The 18,740-nt window shown below is 42.3% G+C and overlaps 2 protein-coding genes and 2 long non-coding RNA genes across 4 annotated transcripts in view; all 4 read right to left on the bottom strand.

The window, feature by feature from the left end:
* LOC143484584 (uncharacterized) overlaps positions 1-7,775 on the bottom strand; it is a 41,173-nt gene extending 33,398 nt beyond the window's left edge. The window contains exons 1-5 of the mRNA XM_076983387.1: positions 7,727-7,775; positions 7,141-7,235; positions 3,821-7,021; positions 3,585-3,740; positions 3,292-3,491 (exon numbers count right to left, since the gene is read on the bottom strand). Of these exons, the coding sequence (XP_076839502.1) occupies positions 3,292-3,491; positions 3,585-3,740; positions 3,821-7,021; positions 7,141-7,235; positions 7,727-7,775 (3,701 nt within the window). The remainder of the gene's footprint in view (positions 1-3,291; positions 3,492-3,584; positions 3,741-3,820; positions 7,022-7,140; positions 7,236-7,726) is intronic.
* A 3,870-nt stretch (positions 7,776-11,645) lies between these two features.
* On the bottom strand, positions 11,646-13,283 carry LOC143484085 (uncharacterized). Its single transcript, XR_013122538.1, has 3 exons — positions 13,130-13,283; positions 12,575-12,708; positions 11,646-11,771 (listed from the first exon to the last, which is right to left on the bottom strand). It is a non-coding gene; the product is annotated as an uncharacterized LOC143484085 (long non-coding RNA).
* Positions 13,284-13,376: 93 nt separating this feature from the next.
* The window catches only part of LOC143484583 (uncharacterized), a 34,601-nt gene continuing 29,237 nt past the window's right edge, over positions 13,377-18,740 (bottom strand). The window contains exons 25-27 of the mRNA XM_076983386.1: positions 14,094-14,853; positions 13,655-13,836; positions 13,377-13,412 (exon numbers count right to left, since the gene is read on the bottom strand). Of these exons, the coding sequence (XP_076839501.1) occupies positions 13,377-13,412; positions 13,655-13,836; positions 14,094-14,853 (978 nt within the window). The remainder of the gene's footprint in view (positions 13,413-13,654; positions 13,837-14,093; positions 14,854-18,740) is intronic.
* LOC143484536 (uncharacterized) lies at positions 15,539-17,761 on the bottom strand. The gene is made up of 4 exons (XR_013122650.1): positions 17,418-17,761; positions 17,009-17,164; positions 16,450-16,583; positions 15,539-15,664 (listed from the first exon to the last, which is right to left on the bottom strand). It is a non-coding gene; the product is annotated as an uncharacterized LOC143484536 (long non-coding RNA).

The raw sequence follows: 18,740 nt of genomic DNA, 5'->3' as shown, positions 1-18,740 counted from the left end.
CTTGGGTTCTGAACGACCACTATGGAAAGTGCAACTGGCTTCAGATCACATGCAAAGTCAATATATCACACCAAACAATATCCCCACTGACCGAGTAAAGTCAGTGAACCCTAGGGTGAATAGCCCTAATCCTAACCCTAGATTAATAACCCTACCCATAATCCTAACCCTAACCATAACTTTATTCCTAACCCTAACCCAACCCCTTACCCTAACTATGGATGTCCCGATCCAGCTTTTTGAACTTCCGATCCGATACCGATATTTATTTGCACTTCCGATCCGATATCGGCCGATACCGATAGCGGCCTATCCGAGCATGTATTAAAGTTTTAAGTTATTTAGCCAACTTACTTTGTTGTCAAACTCATGTTGAAAAGCGTTTTACTCTTGATAACAAGTAGCCAGCTGAATTAGGTGTTTGAATAATACACAATGGTTGGTAAGGAGAAACTGACCTGTTTATTTAGCTATTAATAAACTCAAAATAGACAAATTAAATAACAAACAGAAATAGCATCAGTAAACCAAGGATTAAAAAGCCACAAGTGCAAATAATATTGTAAATGATATTAAAAACGCAAAACACACAACCTGAGTGGAAAATAGTCTATTAACATTAACATCCATCAGTGCTCTTGGAACAAGTGTAAACCAAAGCTTAAAAAAAATCCGTGCACATATCGTAAACTAATTAAAAGCAAAATGCCTTCTACTCCACACTTTGCTGCTCCATCCCCATCTATACACTCCCTTCAGTTTCTGCCAGTGTCAGTTGTGTAGGACCTTTCTTTTTGTCTTCGGTTTTCTTTATAAACTCGTCATGTTGTTTATGGTGGTATTTCGCTAAATGCTTGATTAGATTGGTGGTATTAAAAGTTCTTACAGCTTTACCACCACGCTTGACTTTACTGTGGCATATGTTGCACTCTACCGCTTCGTCTTTATCATCCTTTAAGTTAAAATAATCCCACACAACTGACATTTTTACCGATAACTTCAAATTTACACGGCGGTCCGAGATGCCATGGAGCTAAATTGGGGCAGACGCTATGCTCGTGTGCTGAAGGTGTGCTGGAAAATGCGGACCGGATTTTACTCTCACTGGCAAAACCACAGCAAAAACTGGAATGGATTATCTAAATGGGTGCGCTGGAAAACCCGGATCGGACTTAAAAAATGGATCGGGAGTCTGGATCGGCATTTTCTCGTGCCTGCCGATCCGATACGGATACGCATTTTTTGCTAATATCGGCGGCCGATCCGATCCAAATATCGGATCGGGACAACCCTAACCCTAACCATAAAAATTTATCCTACTTCAAGCCTATCACTAACCCTAACTCTAACCCTATAGTTAATATCCCAAAGGTGTAATGCTGACTCTAGGGTTAATAACCTTAACCCTAATCCTGCCCTAAGTGCTGACTATAGGAATACTTTCGATTTGTGTGATTTTTCACGGGCACGGGTGGGTAACGGGTAGAATATTAACGGGTCCGGGCGCGTACGGATTTAACTTTGAAATAGCCACGGGTTCGTGGGTGGGTGGGTGCTGTACTCTGCGGGTATGGGTGGGTGCGGGTTTCAAAAAACGGACCCATGCAGGACCATGCCCCTCCATGATCTAACCCCTCACACGTCACCCACAATCTGACTCCCCCTCCACCATCTGAAACCACAACCTGGTCACCCCTCCATGATCTAACCCCTCACACATCACCCACAATCTGACTCCCCCTCCACCATCTGAAACCACAACCTGGTCACCCCTCCATGATCTAATCCCTCACACGTCACCCACAATCTGACTCCCCCTCCACCATCTGAAACCACAACCTGGTCACCCCTCCACGATCTAATCCCTCACACATCACCCACAATCTGACTCCCCCTCCACCATCTGACTATACACACTCCAACCACAACCCGGTTACCCCTCCATGATCTAACCCCTCACATGTCACCCACAATCTTACACCTCCTCTAACATCTGAAACCACAACCTTGTTACCCCTCTACCATCTGAACTTACACACTCCAACCACAACCTGGTTACCCCTCTTCCTCCAACTCCGCAATATCTCAGATTATGATAAGATTCTCTGTCTTGTGTGCATTTAATAGGAGAAAATTAGCACACAGCCACAAGTTGATTTCACAGATGCACTTGGTGATGGATGGGGGTAGGGAAGGGGTATGTGTTTTGAAGCTAAGATAAAGCTGAGTGTCATCCGCATAGAGGTGAAAGTTCAATCCATGCTGCCGTATCAACTCGCCAAGAGGCAGAATATTAAATTTAAATGGTAAAAAGCAGTGGTCCTAACATCAAGCCCTGGGGAACACCCTGGGTTTCATTTAGTTACCCAAGCGTTGAAACTGACATCCATCTGATAATTAAGAAGTAAACCAAGAAATAACGGTACCAGAAAACCCAAGATCACGGAGCCGTGAGAGCAGTATTGCGTGATTGACTGTCTCAAAGGCAGCAGTGAGATGGAGGAGTAAAAGAAGAGAAGCATGGCCATTATCAGAGGAGAGAAGAAGGTCATTTAAAACATAAACAAGAGCGGTCTCAGTGCTGTGCTCAGCACGGAAACCAGACTGGAAAGAGATTATTGGAAGACATGTACAGAAGTAGTTGGGAGGCCACCACGCATTTGAGGATCTTTGAGAGAAATGGTAGATTAGATATTGGGCGATAATTATTTAGAACTATCATCCAGATTTTGTTTTTTGATAACCGGAGTGATGGCAGGTGTCTTTAAATCTAATAGAACATGGCCAGAGATAAGAGAGAGATTAACAAGATGACGAATAGAGACAATGAAGAAACACCCTGTTTGAGTAGAAATGTAGGAACAGGTACAATGATGAATACTATATTATTATTAGATATACGCATGTTTGATACTCATGAAAGATATAAATGGACTTATATACTCGGGGTATGCAATGTAAAATGGCAATAAACATGAAGAGAAAATATGTCAGGGGTTGTATGAACTGTAAATAAATTATCCACAATCAACCTCAAAAAAAGTATGAATATCTAGAGGTAGGGTTAGTATTATGGGTAGGGTTATTAACCTAGGGTTAGGTTTAGGATTAGGGCTATTCACCCTAGGGTTAGGGTTAGGGTTGTGTGTGTGTTTGTGAGAGTTTATGTATTTGTGCCTCATCTCTCGTAAACATTTTTTCCCTACAATCCATAATTAAGAACATAAATGTAAAATTCTATTATTTCACAACTAAAATCAGAGACAAAAGAAACATCTGAAATTCACTCACATTATAGTATAGCTGGTGCAGGTGATTTTTGAAGTTGCATTAATGAACATTGCAGCAGTGAAACTGGGGAGTAAAGGAACCAGCTTCACAGTAAACCAGTCAGTCCAGTTTGAGATCACAAACTGTGAAAACTGGGGGCTGATGATCTTGAAGGTTTCATTCATCATTAAGTCTCTTACAGGAGGAACGATGTTAGTAACCTGCAGAGAAACAATTTAAAATGACAGTTAATTCCTTGTGGCTTGTGACAGATTTTAGTTAAAATATTCAGACAAGGAAAGAATGTCAGTTACCCCCAAAGATATGAGAGCTGTGAGAAACTCATCCACATTGGTGAAAGCATTGCCTGTCTCGAGTTGATTGAAGACTAGTTTAATCTGAGTTGTGTTGGTCAGTGCTCCAGAACTGACAGTGACTTTAGCGAGTTCGGTGGGGTTCAGTGATGGAATCTGCAAAAAGACAGACAGCTGGTTTAGTTTAAAACACTGGCAGGATCAGAGAAATTCACTCCTGTAGTTTTGATACTTACAGATGTTGCAATGGTACTGAATGTACTGGTGCTGGTATTCACATTTGTGCTGATAACAGTGGTGGTGTTCACATGAGCAGTAGTAGTGTTAACACCAGTCTGTGGTTTGTTGGTATTCACATTGGTGTGAACGAGTGTGGTGGTGCTCAAATGAGCAGTAGTAGTGTTGACATTGGCAGGGGGGATTGAGGTGGTGTTGTGAACAGCAGTAGTATTTGAAGTAGTGTTGACACCAGTCTGTGGTTTGTTGGTATTCACATTGGTGTGAAGGAGAGTGGTGGTGCTCACATGACCAGTAGTAGTGTTGACATTGGCAGGGGGGATTGAGGTGGTGTTGTGAACAGCAGTAGTATTTGAAGTAGTGTTGACACCAGTCTGTGGTTTGTTGGTATTCACATTGGTGTGAACGAGTGTGGTGGTGCTCACATGAGCAGTAGTAGTGTTGACATTGGCAGGGGGGATTGAGGTGGTGTTGCGAACAGCAGTAGTATTTGAAGTAGTGTTGACACCTGTCTGTGGTTTGTTGGTATTCACATTGGTGTGAAGGAGAGTTGTGGTGCTCACATGACCAGTAGTAGTGTTGACATTGGCAGGGGGGATTGAGGTGGTGTTGTGAACAGCAGTAGTATTTGAAGTAGTGTTGACACCTGTCTGTGGTTTGTTGGTATTCACATTGGTGTGAATGAGAGTTGTGGTGCTCACATGACCAGTAGTAGTGTTGACATTGGCAGGGGGGATTGAGGTGGTGTTGTGAACAGCAGTAGTATTTGAAGTAGTGTTGACACCAGTCTGTGGTTTGTTGGTATTCACATTGGTGTGAACGAGTGTGGTGGTGCTCACATGAGCAGTAGTAGTGTTGACATTGGCAGGGGGGATTGAGGTGGTGTTGTGAACAGCAGTAGTATTTGAAGTAGTGTTGACACCTGTCTGTGGTTTGTTGGTATTCACATTGGTGTGAAGGAGAGTTGTGGTGCTCACATGACCAGTAGTAGTGTTGACATTGGCAGGGGGGATTGAGGTGGTGTTGTGAACAGCAGTAGTATTTGAAGTAGTGTTGACACCTGTCTGTGGTTTGTTGGTATTCACATTGGTGTGAATGAGAGTTGTGGTGCTCACATGACCAGTAGTAGTGTTGACATTGGCAGGGGGGATTGAGGTGGTGTTGTGAACAGCAGTAGTATTTGAAGTAGTGTTGACACCAGTCTGTGGTTTGTTGGTATTCACATTGGTGTGAACGAGTGTGGTGGTGCTCACATGAGCAGTAGTAGTGTTGACATTGGCAGGGGGGATTGAGGTGGTGTTGTGAACAGCAGTAGTATTTGAAGTAGTGTTGACACCTGTCTGTGGTTTGTTGGTATTCACATTGGTGTGAAGGAGAGTTGTGGTGCTCACATGACCAGTAGTAGTGTTGACATTGGCAGGGGGGATTGAGGTGGTGTTGTGAACAGCAGTAGTATTTGAAGTAGTGTTGACACCTGTCTGTGGTTTGTTGGTATTCACATTGGTGTGAATGAGAGTTGTGGTGCTCACATGACCAGTAGTAGTGTTGACATTGGCAGGGGGGATTGAGGTGGTGTTGTGAACAGCAGTAGTATTTGAAGTAGTGTTGACACCAGTCTGTGGTTTGTTGGTATTCACATTGGTGTGAACGAGTGTGGTGGTGCTCACATGAGCAGTAGTAGTGTTGACATTGGCAGGGGGGATTGAGGTGGTGTTGTGAACAGCAGTAGTATTTGAAGTAGTGTTGACACCTGTCTGTGGTTTGTTGGTATTCACATTGGTGTGAAGGAGAGTTGTGGTGCTCACATGACCAGTAGTAGTGTTGACATTGGCAGGGGGGATTGAGGTGGTGTTGTGAACAGCAGTAGTATTTGAAGTAGTGTTGACACCTGTCTGTGGTTTGTTGGTATTCACATTGGTGTGAAAGAGAGTTGTGGTGCTCACATGACCAGTAGTAGTGTTGACATTGGCAGGGGGGATTGAGGTGGTGTTGTGAACAGCAGTAGTATTTGAAGTAGTGTTGACACCAGTCTGTGGTTTGTTGGTATTCACATTGGTGTGAACGAGTGTGGTGGTGCTCACATGAGCAGTAGTAGTGTTGACATTGGCAGGGGGGATTGAGGTGGTGTTGTGAACAGCAGTAGTATTTGAAGTAGTGTTGACACCTGTCTGTGGTTTGTTGGTATTCACATTGGTGTGAAGGAGAGTTGTGGTGCTCACATGACCAGTAGTAGTGTTGACATTGGCAGGGGGGATTGAGGTGGTGTTGTGAACAGCAGTAGTATTTGAAGTAGTGTTGACACCTGTCTGTGGTTTGTTGGTATTCACATTGGTGTGAATGAGAGTTGTGGTGCTCACATGACCAGTAGTAGTGTTGACATTGGCAGGGGGGATTGAGGTGGTGTTGTGAACAGCAGTAGTATTTGAAGTAGTGTTGACACCTGTCTCTGTGTTCTTGGTAGTCATGTTGGTGCTGCTGAGACTGGTGGTATTCACATGAGCTGTAGTAGTGTTGACGTTGGCAAGGGGGATTGAGGTGGTGTTGTGAACAGCTGTAGTATTAGTAGTAGTGTTGTCACCTGTCTCTGTGTTCTTGGTAGTCATGTTGGTGCTGCTGAGACTGGTGGTATTCACATGAGCTGTAGTAGTGTTGACGTTGGCAAGGGGGATTGAGGTGGTGTTGTGAACAGCTGTAGTATTAGTAGTAGTGTTGTCACCTGTCTCTGTGTTCTTGGTAGTCATGTTGGTGCTGCTGAGACTGGTGGTATTCACATGAGCTGTAGTAGTGTTGACGTTGGCAAGGGGGATTGAGGTGGTGTTGTGAACAGCTGTAGCATTTGTAGTAGTGTTGACACCTGTCTCTGTGTTCTTGGTAGTCATGTTGGTGCTGCTGAGACTGGTGGTGTTCACTTGAGCTGTAGTAGTGTTGAGATTACCAGTAGTGTTGACAGGAGTGCTACTGGAACTTGTAGTAGTACTGAATATGGTATCATTTCTTGTTACGTTGACACCCATAGTGACAGTTGTGAGGGTGGTGGTGATCAAGTCGGGCTTTCCACCAGTCAGACCGATGTTCAGGGTGTCCAGCTGAGACTGGAACTGCTGTGCCACCCAGGACTGGACCAGTGTGGTGTTCTCAAACAGCTTTAGGTCTGGTAGATTTACCCCCAGTAGATACCGAACTGTACTGACACTCAATTCCTTATACACACACACAGAGAGACACACACACACACACATACACACACAATTTTGTTCAGTCCAAAACTGTTTCATGTTATCAATACTGAAATTATATTCTATTTTCATGTGTTTCATACCATCACCACGTCAGAGTACAAGCTCAAGAACGTGTTGATATCCATGCTGATGTTCTGTGTAGAAAGTTCTTGAATATCTGCAACTAGAGCTCCTCCTAACCAAGGGAGATAAAACAACAATCCATCTGTGATTTCACAGGGAAAGCTGACACAACCACATTAATGTTAAAACCAGCTGTGAGTTCAAGCTGACAAATCCAGTTCTTGGTAAAACTACGACTACAGGAATTCTGAGAAGGCAAAAGTTGGAGTGGAGCTGGTGGGACAGAGATGGTAGGATGTCACATTATGTTTGGAGAAATCTCTCCCTCACTCTTACTGTATGCAACCTCTCACTATCTCTCTCTCTCTCTCTCTCTCTCTCTCTCTCACTCTCTGTCTGTCTCTCAATATATCTCAATATACACAATATACACATTCTCCTATATGTAATTTCTTTGTTTCACACCATAATCCTCATTGACTCTTGAGCCTTCAAAAAATCACATCAAAATACCCCACAAACACAGTAATATATGATTGTGTACATGTGTGTGTATATATCTATATGTGAATTCATATGTTTGTGTGTGTGTGTGTGTTTTACCGAGGAAAGGTGCGATGAGCACGTAATATTCAGTGCTGTTGCTTCGCATATCGCTGAACGAGATTTTGGCGATGTTGTACAAAGTTATTTTCTGATCGATTGTGCATGATGATAAATTCACATGTTTTACATTCCTGCAGAGTTAAAAACAACACAAACAGCCTTGTGGACTTGACGTATACAACATGCAGCAACATCATTTGGAGTGTACAATTAAAAATAACCGAATATACATGATGATGCAGTCAGTCTTGAAGTTCAGAAGAGTGCAGTCCTGGGAACATCTAAGCAACTACGTTAGAGTACCTGATAGAGGAACCACGCAAGGAGGAAAAAGACCTCATGGAGTAGGATGAGAGGACAAACTTATCTAGAGAAAGACAATTTCTGAATTTCTCTCTTATCTGATCTAAAATCTTATGGAGAGGCAGTATTCAGCTATTGTGCTGTTTCAAAAGGGAACAAGTTGATAGATATTAGAAGAGACTTAACACTAGATGGCATTACATCTAACATAAAATCACTCTTATTTGGTCAGGTTTATTTTACAGAAGGGCTTAAGGCTCAGCTTAGGTACACCTGTCAGCAAGAAGAGAATAAGCTTAATGTGCAGTGTAACTGGGAGCCAGTACACGTGTCTGACTGGGAGACGTGACATGTAGAGAGATCTAATAGCTGTATTGTTAGTGGGAGAAGTATAATGACCAAGAGGTGTAGGGATTGCAGAGGAGAAAGACTGGTACTGAAAACTTGCATTCAGAAAATCTAAGCAAGACATTACATTGCTTAGCTGAGCTGGGAAGTATAGTTCTTGTTTTGATGTTTGTGTGTGCATGTGATTGTGTGTGTGTGTGTGTGTGTGTGTGTGTGTGTGTGTGTGTGTGTGTGTGTGTGTGTGTGTATACTCACTTTAGGTTGTCTGCAGTGATGTTGTTAAGTACACTGACGCTCAAAGAACAGATATTGGAGCTGATTGCATTCAATTCAGCAGATCCCAGAGTTTGACCAGCCACACTTAGATATGCCCAAATTATTGCTTTAATCTACACACACACACACACACACACACACACACACACACACACACACACACACACACACACACACACACACAGGATAAATTGGTCACATATTTTATTTGTCATGACTTGATCATCTGCAGGAAATACCTGAAATATTGCCCTAACACTAACCCTAAAATACAATTAATCCAAGTACAGTATTAACACCAATCCTACCCCATAAGATCCTAGCACTAACACTGTAGAGTAAAATACAAAACCCTAACCCAGCCCACTACAATAATAACCTAAACACCAAACAGTACAGTACTAAACTTAACCCTGACCACTTCAAAACTAACCTTAACACCACCCAGTACAATACTAACCTAAACACCACCCAGTACAATACTAACCTTAACCTCACCCAGTACAATACTAAGCCTAATGACATGCCCATTACTTTCAATAGACTGAAGCACGTATTACCTGGTTTGAAGTCCAGGCTCCATCAGTTGTGTTCATTAAAGAGGACAGTGTGTCGATCGTGGTGATTTTCCAAGTGAGGATTTCATTGTAGCTGGCCACACGAGATGTGGAGCCCAGTAGCTGAAGCACACTGTCCCCAAGGCCTGAGGGATATGCCTGCAATACACACACACACACACACACACACACACACACACACACACACACACACACACACACACACACACACACACACACACAATCAAAAACAAATACGCCTTAGAGTTTAATACATGTTGCGACCCCAAGCCTCGATAGATACCTGCAAGACACACACACAAGAACAACACTGAAACACATCACTCCCTGTTGAAGTAAGTTTTGAACATGCCTAGATATGACAAAACATACATCCTGTGCAAACAAATGTACTATATTGGTAAAGTATAAATAATAATAGAATACTGTTGGAAACACGTGAACACAGACACACACATAGCTACAACCATCAACCCCACACTATCAGAGCTAATAATACTAAAAATAATACTTAGCAAAGCTGACCTGGTTTAATTTGTCCAGAATGATCCTCTGCATGCTGATATTTGCCACTTTCTGAGTTATAACTTTCAGATGAATTTTTAGTATGATTAAATCCAGACACAGATCAAACTCGGTGGAATTGTAACCAGCAGGGAATGATGGCTCTGCAATGATTGCTTCTGTGATCTCACCCACAGTGCATCCTGTCAGACACAGAGAGAAGAGATCCATTTCTGTGATATCATTCATTGACAGAGCTATTATGCATTGCAAGCACTGAATCTAACATTAACCATTATTTGTTTTTGTCAGTAGTGAAGACCATGAACTATGTTTTTGCTACATTTGTGAGGACATTTAAAGACTGGAGGACATAATGTAAATCTGTAGTGTTAGTGTGTTTGTGGGGAAATCAAAGTGGTGTTGTGAATAGGACCAGCATTAGTAGTAGCGTTGTCACCTGTCTCTGTGTTCTTGGTAGTCATGTTGGTGCTGCTGAGACTGGTGGTATTCACATGAGCTGTAGTAGTGTTGACGTTGGCAAGGGGGATTGAGGTGGTGTTGTGAACAGCTGTAGTATTAGTAGTAGTGTTGTCACCTGTCTCTGTGTTCTTGGTAGTCATGTTGGTGCTGCTGAGACTGGTGGTATTCACATGAGCTGTAGTAGTGTTGACGTTGGCAAGGGGGATTGAGGTGGTGTTGTGAACAGCTGTAGTATTAGTAGTAGTGTTGTCACCTGTCTCTGTGTTCTTGGTAGTCATGTTGGTGCTGCTGAGACTGGTGGTATTCACATGAGCAGTAGTAGTGTTGACGTTGGCAAGGGGGATTGAGGTGGTGTTGTGAACAGCTGTAGCATTTGTAGTAGCGTTGACACCAGTCTGTGTGTTCTTGGTAGTCATGTTGGTGCTGCTGAGACTGGTGGTGTTCACTTGAGCTGTAGTAGTGTTGAGATTACCAGTAGTGTTGACAGGAGTGCTACTGGAACTTGTAGTAGTACTGAATATGGTATCATTTCTTGTTACGTTGACACCCATAGTGACAGTTGTGAGGGTGGTGGTGATCAAGTCGGGCTTTCCACCAGTCAGACCGATGTTCAGGGTGTCCAGCTGAGACTGGAACTGCTGTGCCACCCAGGACTGGACCAGTGTGGTGTTCTCAAACAGCTTTAGGTTTGGTAGATTTACCCCCAGTAGATACCGAACTGTACTGACACTCAATTCCTTATACACAAAAACAAACACACACAGACACACACAATTTTTTTCAGTCCAAAACTGTTTAATGTTATCAATACTGAAATTGTATTCTATTTTCATGTGTTTCATACCATCACCACGTCAGAGTACAAACTCAAGAACGTGCTGATATCCATGCTGATGTTCTGTGTAGAAAGTTCTTGAATATCTGCAACTAGAGCTCCTCCTAACCAAGGGAGATAAAACAACAATCCATCTGTGATTTCACAGGGAAAGCTGACACAACCACATTAATTTTAAAACCAGCTGTGAGTTCAAGCTGACAAATCCAGTTCTTGGTAAAACTACGACTACAGGAATTTTGAGAAGGCAAAAGTTGGAGTGTAGCTGGTGGGACAGAGATGGTAGGATGTCACATTAGGTTTGGAGAAATCTCTCCCTCACTCTTACTTTATACAACCTCTCTCTCTCTCTCTCTCTCTCTCTCACTCTCTGTCTGTCTCTCAATATATCTCAATATACACAATATACATATTCTCCTATATGTAATTTCTTTGGTTCACACCATAATCCTCATTGACGCTTGAGCCTTCAAAAAATCGCATCAATATACCCCACAAACACAGTAATATATGATTGTGTACATGTGTGTGTATATATCTATATGTGAATTCATATGTTTGTGTGTGTGTGTGTGTTGTACCGAGGAAAGGTGCGATGAGCACGTAATATTCAGTGCTGTTGCTTCGCATATCGCTGAACGAGATTTTGGCGATGTTGTACAGAGTTAGTTTCTGATCGATTGTGCATGATGATAAATTCACATGTTTTACATTCCTGCAGAGTTAAAAACAACACAAACAGCCTTGTGGACTTGACGTATACAACATGCAGCAACATCATTTGGAGTGTACAATTAAAAATAACCGAATATACATGATGATGCAGTCAGTCTTGAAGTTCAGAAGAGTGCAGTCCTGGGAACATCTAAGCAACTACGTTAGAGTACCTGATAGAGGAACCACGCAAGGAGGAAAAAGACCTCATGGAGTAGGATGAGAGGACAAACTTATCTAGAGAAAGACAATTTCTGAATTTCTCTCTTATCTGATCTAAAATCTTATGGAGAGGCAGTATTCAGCTATTGTGCTGTTTCAAAAGGGAACAAGTTGATAGATATTAGAAGAGACTTAACACTAGATGGCATTACATCTAACATAAAATCACTCTTATTTGGTCAGGTTTATTTTACAGAAGGGCTTAAGGCTCAGCTTAGGTACACCTGTCAGCAAGAAGAGAATAAGCTTAATGTGCAGTGTAACTGGGAGCCAGTACACGTGTCTGACTGGGAGACGTGACATGTAGAGAGATCTAATAGCTGTATTGTTAGTGGGAGAAGTACAATGACCAAGAGGTGTAGGGATTGCAGAGGAGAAAGACTGGTACTGAAAACTTGCATTCAGAAAATCTAAGCAAGACATTACATTGCTTAGCTGAGCTGGGAAGTATAGTTCTTGTTTTGATGTTTGTGTGTGCATGTGATTGTGTGTGTGTGTGTGTGTGTGTGTGTGTGTGTGTGTGTGTGTGTGTGTGTGTGTGTGTGTGTGTGTGTGTGTGTGTGTGTGTGTGTGTATACTCACTTTAGGTTGTCTGCAGTGATGTTGTTAAGTACACTGACGCTCAAAGAACAGATATTGGAGCCGATTGCATTCAATTCAGCAGATCCCAGAGTTTGACCAGCCACACTTAGATATGCCCAAATTATTGCTTTAATCTACACACACACACACACACACACACACACACACACACACACACAGGATAAATTGGTCACATATTTTATTTGTCATGACTTGATCATCTGCAGGAAATACCTGAAATATTGCCCTAACACTAACCCTAAAATACAATTAATCCAAGTACAGTATTAACACCAATCCTACCCCATAAGATCCTAGCACTAACACTGTAGAGTAAAATACAAAACCCTAACCCAGCCCACTACAATAATAACCTAAACACCAAACAGTACAGTACTAAACTTAACCCTGACCACTTCAAAACTAACCTTAACACCACCCAGTACAATACTAACCTAAACACCACCCAGTACAATACTAACCTTAACCTCACCCAGTACAATACTAAGCCTAATGACATGCCCATTACTTTCAATAGACTGAAGCACGTATTACCTGGTTTGAAGTCCAGGCTCCATCAGTTGTGTTCATTAAAGAGGACAGTGTGTCGATCGTGGTGATTTTCCAAGTGAGGATTTCATTGTAGCTGGCCACACGAGATGTGGAGCCCAGTAGCTGAAGCACACTGTCCCCAAGGCCTGAGGGATATGCCTGCAATACACACACACACACACACACACACACACACACACACACACACACACACACACACACACAATCAAAAACAAATACGCCTTAGAGTTTAATACATGTTGCGACCCCAAGCCTCGATAGATACCTGCAAGACACACACACAAGAACAACACTGAAACACATCACTCCCTGTTGAAGTAAGTTTTGAACATGCCTAGATATGACAAAACATACATCCTGTGCAAACAAATGTACTATATTGGTAAAGTATAAATAATAATAGAATACTGTTGGAAACACGTGAACACAGACACACACATAGCTACAACCATCAACCCCACACTATCAGAGCTAATAATACTAAAAATAATACTTAGCAAAGCTGACCTGGTTTAATTTGTCCAGAATGATCCTCTGCATGCTGATATTTGCCACTTTCTGAGTTATAACTTTCAGATGAATTTTTAGTATGATTAAATCCAGACACAGATCAAACTCGGTGGAATTGTAACCAGCAGGGAATGATGGCTCTGCAATGATTGCTTCTGTGATCTCACCCACAGTGCATCCTGTCAGACACAGAGAGAAGAGATCCATTTCTGTGATATCATTCATTGACAGAGCTATTATGCATTGCAAGCACTGAATCTAACATTAACCATTATTTGTTTTTGTCAGTAGTGAAGACCATGAACTATGTTTTTGCTACATTTGTGAGGACATTTAAAGACTGGAGGACATAATGTAAATCTGTAGTGTTAGTGTGTTTGTGGGGAAATCAAAGTGGTGTTGTGAATAGGACCAGCATTAGTAGTAGCGTTGTCACCTGTCTCTGTGTTCTTGGTAGTCATGTTGGTGCTGCTGAGACTGGTGGTATTCACATGAGCTGTAGTAGTGTTGACGTTGGCAAGGGGGATTGAGGTGGTGTTGTGAACAGCTGTAGTATTAGTAGTAGTGTTGTCACCTGTCTCTGTGTTCTTGGTAGTCATGTTGGTGCTGCTGAGACTGGTGGTATTCACATGAGCTGTAGTAGTGTTGACGTTGGCAAGGGGGATTGAGGTGGTGTTGTGAACAGCTGTAGTATTAGTAGTAGTGTTGTCACCTGTCTCTGTGTTCTTGGTAGTCATGTTGGTGCTGCTGAGACTGGTGGTATTCACATGAGCTGTAGTAGTGTTGACGTTGGCAAGGGGGATTGAGGTGGTGTTGTGAACAGCTGTAGCATTTGTAGTAGCGTTGACACCAGTCTGTGTGTTCTTGGTAGTCATGTTGGTGCTGCTGAGACTGGTGGTGTTCACTTGAGCTGTAGTATTGTTGAGATTACCAGTAGTGTTGACAGGAGTGCTACTGGAACTTGTAGTAGTACTGAATATGGTATCATTTCTTGTTACGTTGACACCCATAGTGACAGTTGTGAGGGTGGTGGTGATCAAGTCGGTCTTTCCACCAGTCAGACCGATGTTCAGGGTGTCCAGCTGAGACTGGAACTGCTGTGCCACCCAGGACTGGACCAGTGTGGTGTTCTCAAACAGCTTTAGGTCTGGTAGATTTACCCCCAGTAGATACCGAACTGTACTGACACTCAATTCCTTATACACAAAAACAAACACACACACAGACACACACAATTTTTTTCAGTCCAAAACTGTTTAATGTTATCAATACTGAAATTGTATTCTATTTTCATGTGTTTCATACCATCACCACGTCAGAGTACAAACTCAAGAACGTGCTGATATCCATGCTGATGTTCTGTGTAGAAAGTTCTTGAATATCTGCAACTAGAGCTCCTCCTAACCAAGGGAGATAAAACAACAATCCATCTGTGATTTCACAGGGAAAGCTGACACAACCACATTAATTTTAAAACCAGCTGTGAGTTCAAGCTGACAAATCCAGTTCTTGGTAAAACTACGACTACAGGAATTTTGAGAAGGCAAAAGTTGGAGTGTAGCTGGTGGGACAGAGATGGTAGGATGTCACATTAGGTTTGGAGAAATCTCTCCCTCACTCTTACTTTATACAACCTCTCTCTCTCTCTCTCTCTCTCACTCTCTGTCTGTCTCTCAATATATCTCAATATACACAATATACATATTCTCCTATATGTAATTTCTTTGGTTCACACCATAATCCTCATTGACGCTTGAGCCTTCAAAAAATCGCATCAATATACCCCACAAACACAGTAATATATGATTGTGTACATGTGTGTGTATATATCTATATGTGAATTCATATGTTTGTGTGTGTGTGTGTGTTTTACCGAGGAAAGGTGCGATGAGCACGTAATATTCAGTGCTGTTGCTTCGCATATCGCTGAACGAGATTTTGGCGATGTTGTACAGAGTTATTTTCTGATCGATTGTGCATGATGATAAATTCACATGTTTTACATTCCTGCAGAGTTAAAAACAACACAAACAGCCTTGTGGACTTGACGTATACAACATGCAGCAACATCATTTGGAGTGTACAATTAAAAATAACCGAATATACATGATGATGCAGTCAGTCTTGAAGTTCAGAAGAGTGCAGTCCTGGGAACATCTAAGCAACTACGTTAGAGTACCTGATAGAGGAACCACGCAAGGAGGAAAAAGACCTCATGGAGTAGGATGAGAGGACAAACTTATCTAGAGAAAGACAATTTCTGAATTTCTCTCTTATCTGATCTAAAATCTTATGGAGAGGCAGTATTCAGCTATTGTGCTGTTTCAAAAGGGAACAAGTTGATAGATATTAGAAGAGACTTAACACTAGATGGCATTACATCTAACATAAAATCACTCTTATTTGGTCAGGTTTATTTTACAGAAGGGCTTAAGGCTCAGCTTAGGTACACCTGTCAGCAAGAAGAGAATAAGCTTAATGTGCAGTGTAACTGGGAGCCAGTACACGTGTCTGACTGGGAGACGTGACATGTAGAGAGATCTAATAGCTGTATTGTTAGTGGGAGAAGTATAATGACCAAGAGGTGTAGGGATTGCAGAGGAGAAAGACTGGTACTGAAAACTTGCATTCAGAAAATCTAAGCAAGACATTACATTGCTTAGCTGAGCTGGGAAGTATAGTTCTTGTTTTGATGTTTGTGTGTGCATGTGATTGTGTGTGTGTGTGTGTGTGTGTGTGTGTGTGTGTGTGTGTGTGTGTGTGTGTGTGTGTGTGTGTGTGTGTATACTCACTTTAGGTTGTCTGCAGTGATGTTGTTAAGTACACTGACGCTCAAAGAACAGATATTGGAGCCGATTGCATTCAATTCAGCAGATCCCAGAGTTTGACCAGCCACACTTAGATATGCCCAAATTATTGCTTTAATCTACACACACACACACACACACACACACACACACACACACACACACACAGGATAAATTGGTCACATATTTTATTTGTCATGACTTGATCATCTGCAGGAAATACCTGAAATATTGCCCTAACACTAACCCTAAAATACAATTAATCCAAGTACAGTATTAACACCAATCCTACCCCATAAGATCCTAGCACTAACACTGTAGAGTAAAATACAAAACCCTAACCCAGCCCACTACAATAATAACCTAAACACCAAACAGTACAGTACTAAACTTAACCCTGACCACTTCAAAACTAACCTTAACACCACCCAGTACAATACTAACCTAAACACCACCCAGTACAATACTAACCTTAACCTCACCCAGTACAATACTAAGCCTAATGACATGCCCATTACTTTCAATAGACTGAAGCACGTATTACCTGGTTTGAAGTCCAGGCTCCATCAGTTGTGTTCATTAAAGAGGACAGTGTGTCGATCGTGGTGATTTTCCAAGTGAGGATTTCATTGTAGCTGGCCACACGAGATGTGGAGCCCAGTAGCTGAAGCACACTGTCCCCAAGGCCTGAGGGATATGCCTGCAATACACACACACACACACACACACACACACACACACACACACACACACACACAATCAAAAACAAATACGCCTTAGAGTTTAATACATGTTGCGACCCCAAGCCTCGATAGATACCTGCAAGACACACACACAAGAACAACACTGAAACACATCACTCCCTGTTGAAGTAAGTTTTGAACATGCATCATGCGAGTTTTGAACTCGCATGATGGCGCCAGTATGTTTGTTGGCGTGCCGTCGGTTTTTACCTGTCCTGCCGCTGCCTGTTCTGTGTATGTCTATGTGCCTTCTTTTCCACCAATTTCTTACAGTACCGGCGACTCAATTTCAATATGACCGTGAAACTTTGCTTTCTATACGATCGGCTATGGACATATATGTCCACAAGACTGGTGGGGACCAGTTTTTTCATCCGCGGTTTTCCACGGCAATGTCACCGTGTATCTGCCGCCTCTCCTGCTGCAATATTCAGAGAAGGAAGCGCCAGAGAAAACGCGGAAAACGAGCCGGTGTGAGAGTAAAGATGCGGTGTTTCCTACGCACTCAAAACCACGCTCATCTGGTGCCTGTTTATCCGGTTCTGACATCTGAACCTCGCATTCACTCTGTGAACCTGAGAATACCTGCTCAGAGGAGAAGAGGCGTCCAACTACAGAACCTACGGCCGCTTGGATACACACCTTGGGCAACCGGTAATTGTGCTTCAACAGTGAAAATGGCCCTGACTAACGTAAGGTCGATCTCTAACAAGTCCTTCATTTTAAATGACTTTTTTACGTCTCAAGACCTAGACTTTCTATTTTTAGTTGAAACGTGGCTGCGAGCTGATGAACTGAGTTTGTTCTCGGACCTATGCCCTACAGACTGTAGCTTCCTGAACTCTCCGCGGAGAACTGGACGAGGGGGAGGACTTGCAGTCGTGTATAGAAATGGTTTTAAATGTACTGCACTCGCTATGGAAGTGTACTCCAGCTTTGAGTCGCTCACTTTTAAAGTTGAATCTACGGTTTCACTGCTTGTCATTTTAATTTATAGACCACCTAAATTTAATAAGGACTTTATTAGAGATTTTTCTGACCTTTTATCCTCAGTAATGGTAATGTCTGACCATATTTCTAATTCTAGGGGATTTTAACATCCATGTGTGTTGCCCTCATAAGCCCATGGTCAGTGAATTTAACCATCTGTTGGACTCTTTTGATTTTATACAACATGTAAGCGGCCCTACTCATGAACATGGGCATACCCTCGATTTCGTTATGTCTCATGGATTTAATGTAGAAAATGTTAAAACCTTAGAAATGGCATTTTCAGATCATTTTCCTGTTATGTTCAGCTCACTGCTTGCTTTACACCCTGTGATCATCAAGGCCCCAGAACATTTCACCAGAAAATTCGGCCCCACTACAGCTACTCAGTTTGCGGCTACATATAAAACTTATTCCTCTCCTACTATCTCTCAGTTGGACATTGAGCATTTAACTGCTTCTTTTCGATCTTCCTGCACAGCAGTGCTGGATCAGGTTGCCCCTTTTAGAGTGACTCACCCCAGCTTTAAATCTAGACCTTGG

The sequence above is a fragment of the Brachyhypopomus gauderio genome, chromosome 20 (genome assembly GCF_052324685.1).
Source record: "Brachyhypopomus gauderio isolate BG-103 chromosome 20, BGAUD_0.2, whole genome shotgun sequence".
Classification (NCBI taxonomy): Eukaryota; Metazoa; Chordata; class Actinopteri; order Gymnotiformes; family Hypopomidae; genus Brachyhypopomus; species Brachyhypopomus gauderio.
This window is presented reverse-complemented; position numbering and strand designations above follow the sequence as displayed.